At 40.3% G+C, this 7,500-nt stretch overlaps 2 protein-coding genes across 2 annotated transcripts in view; both read right to left on the bottom strand.

Annotated features, from left to right (window-relative positions):
• Positions 1-899, bottom strand: part of zgc:194990 (uncharacterized protein LOC568410 homolog) — a 30,649-nt gene extending 29,750 nt beyond the window's left edge. Inside the window, exon 1 of the mRNA XM_058389654.1 lies at positions 756-899. Coding sequence (XP_058245637.1) covers positions 756-818 — 63 coding nt within the window. The 5' untranslated portion in view covers positions 819-899. The remainder of the gene's footprint in view (positions 1-755) is intronic.
• A 2,033-nt stretch (positions 900-2,932) lies between these two features.
• Positions 2,933-7,500, bottom strand: part of si:ch73-61d6.3 (occludin) — a 15,823-nt gene continuing 11,255 nt past the window's right edge. The window contains exons 4-8 of the mRNA XM_058389897.1: positions 7,417-7,500; positions 6,730-6,924; positions 5,441-5,612; positions 4,981-5,022; positions 2,933-4,657 (exon numbers count right to left, since the gene is read on the bottom strand). The exon at positions 7,417-7,500 is cut by the window's right edge and continues 50 nt beyond it. Coding sequence (XP_058245880.1) covers positions 4,556-4,657; positions 4,981-5,022; positions 5,441-5,612; positions 6,730-6,924; positions 7,417-7,500 — 595 coding nt within the window. The 3' untranslated portion in view covers positions 2,933-4,555. The remainder of the gene's footprint in view (positions 4,658-4,980; positions 5,023-5,440; positions 5,613-6,729; positions 6,925-7,416) is intronic.

Raw genomic sequence — 7,500 nt, 5'->3', positions numbered from 1 at the left:
GGACCTGCTCTTGGTCAGATTGTGGATGTCCTGGGGATCTCCTCCCAGACCAGGATCAGTGAGCTCCTGGATAGTCTGTTAATTTGTCTTTATTTGTCTACATTACTGCACAGTGAATTTCTTCCTTTAGGGTGGGGGTCAGAGCGCAGGGTCAGCCATGATGCACCACCCCTAGAGCAGAGTGGGTTCAGGGCCTTGCTCAAGGGCCCAACGGTGGCAGCTTGGTGGTGCTGGGGCTTGAACCCCGAACTTCCAGTCAACGACCCAGAGCCTTATCCACTTGAACTCCTTTGGATTTTCTGATACATAACGTCCCAGAGGTTCTCAGTTGGATTCAGGTCTGAGGAAGGAGAGGGTCAATCAGTGGCCTTCGTCATCCAGAAACTGCCACACTCTGGCTGCATGAGGCTGGTCATCATCATGCAGCAGGAGGAACACACTGCACCAGCATAAGGTCTGACCCCGGCTCTGAGGGTTTCATCCTGGTCCCTGACAGCAGCAGAACAGCCCTCTTACCTCCATCATGTAGTCTGTGTGTGACAGTTTGGTCTGAAACATGTCCTGCTGCTGTGTTGTTGTCCTTCTACAGCCCTGTGCACATGTCTGTATGTACTGGTCAGTCTCTCACTATCTCCTCCATGCTCTTGAAACTGTGCTGGGAGACACTGTGTGTGTGTGTGTGTGTGTGTGTGTTTTACAAACATAAATAAGTGTCCTGGTTGTTGTGAAGTTGTGTATATCTGTGTGAGTCTCACCTTCAGGCAGAACTTGAGGTTCTTGGCTGGTTCTCTGAGGAACTGCAGACATTCCTTCATCATCCTCACGGAGCTTCACACCTTCACATACAAACCAACAGCTCTAACTGTGTGCTGTTTACTTAGAGATACTCAGTGTGTGGATCTCTGATAAACAAGTAAATAAACAGAAAGTGGATGAGTGTAAACACCTCGAGGTCAGAGCTGCAGTGTCACTGACCACACTGACCACACTGACCTCACTGATGTGGAGCAAAAACTGCAGCTCAGCTTTACTCCCACATCCACTGAGACCTGAAAGAAGCTGTTTAATAAACCAAATACTGAACACTGCTCAATCAGCAGTACACACACACACACACACACACACACAGAGGAGATTCATCACAGTGTGTAAAGATTTCTGCAGATATTTAAACTCAGAGCCAAAACTGCAACATAAACACCTGCAGTGCACACACACACACACACACACACACACACACACACACTGCAAGTCTTTAAATCATCTATAGGATTCAAATATAACACATAGATCTGCATCTGGACTTTAGAGAGTGTTTCATCTAAAATCATCACACATTTAACAGAAACTTCATAGATAGCTGCAGGGACGTGTGTGTGTGTGAGTGTGTGTGTGTGTGTGAGAGAGAACTGATTAAGCTGCATGATTTGGGTCACATGACCCACAACGACAGCACCGTTGAGCATGTGTCGTTGTAATCCGCTACAGATTGACCCTTCACTCAGCGTGTGTGTGTGTGTGTGTGCGCGTGTGCTTGTGTGTGTGTGTGTGTGTGTGTGTGTGTGTGTTTAATAATAAACAATGACTTTACATCCGTTAACACAAAAACTAAAACAAATGAACATCTTAAAATATCAGAACTTTCTGCAGGAACTTTCACTAGGCTCGGTGAAGCTCATGCAGATTTCTCTGAATATTCTGTTAATGTTGGAATAAATAAATAAATAAATAAATAATTTTTTAAAGGCAATAACACAAAACAACCATTCAGTTTTAAAAGTGATAAAATACACAAATGAGTAAAATACCTTTTTGACCAACTGCACCACAGAGAGACTTTAATAATAATAAATGGTTTTCTAAATAGAATTTGAAATGAAATGGACAATTTTTTTCTAAATATAATAACAGTGTCGGTAAATGAATATTAAATTAAACCAGAAATATAAATGAAAGTTATGAGATGAAGGCAGTGTGGTTCAGAAGCTCACCTGAGCGCCGCAGAGTGATGAAGGTGTGTGTGTGTGTGTGTGTGTGTGTTCAGACCACGATGCGGCGTTTTCAGGCTTTGCGCGCGCACGCTAGGCGCGCTCCCGCGCACCTTGTTATTCTTGATGGATGTTTATTCTATTTAATCTTTTGATTATATATAAATATATAAAGATTAGCATATGAAACCCAGTTCATTATCTACGATTAAAATTTAATTCAGTTAATTAACCTCCGCATTTTTTTCCTTGGGAAGTGATGACGTCATTTAGTCTACGTCACAGGCGTCACGTCACGCTCATAATTAGCACAGATTGAATTTAATTTGTAGATTTACGGTGATGTTATCTTACTGTGTCTTATTATGATTACATTCTGGGTGAAATTCGAAGCTAACTCTGCAGTCATTTTGTTTTAAATATAGTCACTTCAACACGCGCTCGGGTTTTTCCGTCACTCTTCCGAAAGGAGCCGAACAAACTGCCGCGCAGAGGATCTCCGCCAGATGGCGACATTGACAACAAGATCTGTTTGGGGGAGAAAAAGCTTAAAGTCGAATGATTTGGTTCTTAACCTTTGTGTGATTGTGACCCACGTTTTAAGAATGACCAGAATGTTTTCCGACTCGATAGCTAAGGGCAAATAAAATACAAATAATGTCCATGTTTTGGGCTATTCCCTCTGTGTGATGGTTGGGCTTGAAGGCGGTCAGTTCGTGGCTCAGTACAGCTCTGAGTCTGGGTGTATAATTTTTACTTCACAGAAACGTAATAATCACATTTAATAATCAGAGCTGCATGTAAACATTATTAGGTAAAAGATTAAGGTTGTAATTATTACTGTAATAATAATATACAGTGTATTGGAAGTGTTTTAATAATAATTATTTAAATTTTTAGTATTTACTAAAATGTTCAGCTTGAACTGTCAGTGAACAAACACCTTAAATACAAACTCAGTTTATTCATAAAGATACAAAAAGCAAAAATCATTTTCTTCAACAAACATGTCATTATGAAGGGAAAATAAACACAAAAACTAAGCTCTGTGCCCTTTATGATGAATCGTTATTATTATTATTATTAATATTTTGTACAAAAATAAAAAATATACAGGAATAAATCCTGAAGAAAAGCAGAAAAGTAAACACAGTATTGATCTGGCGTCATGATTAATAATCAGAAACACAGGGCAGTGACGATGATGACGATGATGATGATGACGATGACGATAATAACAAGATTTCATCAATATTGATGATTTAACAGCACTCTGACCGACACCAGAGCTGCACAGTGGCACATTTGTTCAGAAAAAGTAAAGAAAAGAAAAATAAGCGGTTTATAATCCCGGTCGTTTTCAGGAGTGTGAAGCGAGGAAATCCTGCTGCAGGAATATTTCACTCTGTACAGTGTGTTTAATGCAGAAGTCACATGAATGCAGCAGAGAGTTTTCATTTCTATACAACAATCATCACAGTGTGAAGCTCTGAAAAAACAAAAACTTTACACCAAATAACAGACTGTTCAGAACAAAACTGCAAAGGAAATAAAATAAAATGAACTGAAATAAAAAAACTGAAATAAACTGAAATAAAATAAAATAAAATACACTCAAAACAGATTTCTTTAAAAGTAATTATAAAGCACTTCTCTTGAACAATAAAGAAATAAAACCTTTTTTTGTATGTTCACTCTTTCATGGCGTCTCCGACTTGTACAGATGAAGTTATTTCTCGTTCCTCAGAGGTTCAGGGTTCAGGGGCCAAAAAGCTTAAAACTTCAAAATGTGTTAAATAAAAAAAAATTAAATAAAAATAAAAGGATTAAATCATTAAACAAAAACAAGTATACAGCACCAAAAACAAACAAACAAACAAAAAAACCCTGAATATTCACTACACACACACACACACACACATCCACACACACACACACACGTTAGGAAACAACTTTAAACACAGACTGAAGGATGGAGTGGATCATTTACACAACTTCATCACCGCATCCAGGAACTGTTCCAGCTCCAAACATCTCAAACACTGTGTGTGTGTGATTGCATGTGTGTGAGTGTGTGTGTGTATGTGCGTGTGTGCGTGCGTGTGAATGTGTGCATGAGTGTGTGTGTGTGTATGTGTGTGTGTGAGTTAGTTATGGGAAAATACTGAGTAATGTGGAGAAACTGTTCATTATTTTCCTCAAAGTTATGATGTACTGCTGATCATCAGCAGAAACCTGCCTCTCTCTCTCTCTCTCTCACACACACACACACACACACACACACACACTAATCAACTAAAGCACATATCTCTGTATTGCATACAAAAAGCAGCATGAGTCACACAGGCCTTATCACTCTGAGCCACACCTTTCTTACACACACACACAGGTTAACACACACATTTGCAACACATTTATGCCAACACACACAGAGAAACACACTGAAACAGTTCCTGGAATTTGAGATTTCATATGCTGTCTGTTCATTAGATTACATTTCAGCCAGCTACACACACACACACACACACAGACACACAGTTTGTCAGGGTTAAAGGTCAGGTGGAGATTTAGGGCTGAGCTCGGTCGTACTCCTTCACCATGCGTTTGATGTGGAAGAGTTTGTGACGCAGGCGACGGCAGCGCTGCTTTTTCTCCTGATAATCTGGCATCTGAAACACAGCCGTCGCCATTAGCAACACGTTTCCTCTATTCCCACCACCTCACAACATCCACCCAACATCTCTACAGGATTACTATATCATTATAACACACTAATAAACACACACCCTACAATTAAATAAACACAAATCTATAACTGACAACAAACTGAAAAGAAAACACACAGAAAATGATGATGGAGTTGTTCCTTTACATTTGTCCAGTTTAATTGTCCAGTACACAACTGAGAACACTAACTACAATCATCACGAGAAAGGTCTTTCATTGGATAACAAAAACAGTAACATGTAATGAAAGTGTCATGCTCTCTCACCCGTTTCAGGTCTTTCAGGCGATTAAATTCCTCTGCTACAGCCTGGAAACAGAAAAACACTCATGTGATGATCAGGTAATAAACACAAATCCTGCTCACAATGAACACTGATCACATAGCCCCACCCACCTCATACACAGCCCTGCCCACATCATACATAGCCCCACCCATATCATATATAGCCCTGCCAACACCATACATAACCCCGCCCCATCCCCATGCGTAAGATATCTGTTCTGTTCACATCAGGGTTGTCATGGTAACCTGCTTCACTTGGATCACTCTGGTGTCCTGTATTTCCCTGACCCGAGATACAGTTAGTTAAGGGTTAGTAGGGTTAGTTAGTAGTTATCATTATTGAGTTTTTCAGTAATGGAGCTGAAAAGTCATTGAAGAAAATAGAAGATTAGAGATAAAGAGTTGCTCAGTGTCTATTGCAGGTGTTTAACTGGTCATTGACCTGGTATTTGCTCGTCCCCTCGTTCAGAGTGTCCAGCTCTCGGCTCAGTTTGTTCAGCTCGTCATTGATGTCGTCGATTTCAGCACACAGTTGTTTGTAGGTGCGCAGATCCGAATCAAACTCCCTCTTATACTCCTGTCTCTGAGAGCTGGACGTGATCTCGGGGTACACACTGAGAAAAAAATACACACACAACTCAGGTGTGAGTACACACTCCGCCTACGGTTATATTCAGCTACTGTACAGGAAAAATTAACACACTGTATCGAGTATGCTGCAGTGCATTCTGGGAAATTTACATTTGGCACACACCCTTATCCAGAGCTACTTACAATTTATCTCATTTTTATACACCTGAGGGTTAAGGGCCTTGCTCAGGGGCCCAGCAGTAGCAGCTGGGTGGAGCTGGGATTTGAACTCACAACCTTCTGATCAGCCGTCCAACACCTTCACCACTAAACTAGCACCTCCCTGAATAACGAACACACCTACTGCAAAACATCTACAGGGCATTAACCAGTAAACTCACAACGTTTCCAACTCTATTTAAAATAAATTAAGAACGATTCTATTCATCTGGATTTACTGAACAGTGATTCACACACGAGTTTTCTGTACATTAACAATTTCACCAGATTTGAATCATTAAGTGGTGATTTTAGATGAATATTAAAATGGTTTCATTTAATTCCCTTCACTAAACAGAGCGAGTCACGAAACAAACAGCAGGAACCATTCACTCTGACTTTTTACCACAGAATGATTAAACACACGTTTCAGCAGTTTAGAGCAAGGAGATATCAAACCCAGAGATACCACACGAGAAGGATGATAACAGATATCACCGTACACACACACACACACACACACATTAGGTAAACAGTTTGTATGAGATTTCCTCCTGTGCAGGACGTTCGGTTATTGTCCTACTCAGAGACATTTCCTGCTCCTGAGAACACTGAGATCAGGAAAGCCACACACACACACACACACACACACACACACACACACACACACACATTTAAACAACAATAATGTGATTGTTTCTCTACCAACAAGCAACAGAAAGTGTGTATGGCCATGACTTTAAATCTCTCTTTCTCTCTCTCTTTCACACACACACACACACACACACAGTCACAACTGTAAGTGAACAGTGTGTAGTGGACGGTGGTGTGTGTACCCACTCACACTGTGCTGTAATCTCCTCAGGAATGCGCTGCTGCATGCTTTCATTTCAGAGGAGATTCCAAAATGTGTGTAAGAGTGTGTGTGTGTATATGTATGACCTGATCCAGTGACTGGGGTCCAGTTCATGTCCAGTCTCTCCTCCTGTAGTGTACTCGGTTTCATACTGGGACTCGTCCAGTTCAGGGTTCCTCCTGCGGTGTTTCCCGCGCAGTGCTGCAGGTTTCCTCTCGGTTCTCTCAGATGGACTGGAGCTCTCTGGATCCTGAGCACGACTGAACACACGCTCTGAGTACCTGTGTGTCCATCATCATCATCATCATCACAGAGAGAGGAAGAGGTGTATAACTGACAGAAATGATGAGATACTGATGCAGAAAGTGAAAGAAGTGAAAGTTACTGGAAGCACACTGGGTTTATTTACTTGAACTCTGTTTTTATCTTGTCTATCAGTTTTTTACACCAGAAAACTCTTCACAGGATGAGAAGACTGTGTATGGAAAGCCAAAAGGGTCAGACAGAGCATGGAAGGTGAAGTGGGTCAGAATCAGTGTACAAACGTAATAGAATAATAATAAACAAATAAACAAATAATAATAATAATAATAGCTTTAAAAAATAAAAAATATAAATAAATACATTAAAAATAAAATTATTAATAATAATAAAATAATTTATATAAATAAATAAATAAATGAATAAATAAATGACACCAACAATAATAAATATAAATAAATAAACAAACAAACAAACAAATAAATAAATAAGAATAATGGGCAGAGACTCACGCTGGGGGGGTAGAGGGGTCACTCTTAAAGGGGATGGAGATCACACTCTGGGACTTGTTCAGAGGCGGAGCTCCTTTCTCTGAA

This window comes from Hemibagrus wyckioides, linkage group LG05, assembly GCF_019097595.1.
Source record: "Hemibagrus wyckioides isolate EC202008001 linkage group LG05, SWU_Hwy_1.0, whole genome shotgun sequence".
In the NCBI taxonomy this organism is placed as follows: Eukaryota; Metazoa; Chordata; class Actinopteri; order Siluriformes; family Bagridae; genus Hemibagrus; species Hemibagrus wyckioides.
Note: the sequence above shows the minus strand (reverse complement) of the source record. Positions and strands in the feature narration are given on the sequence as shown.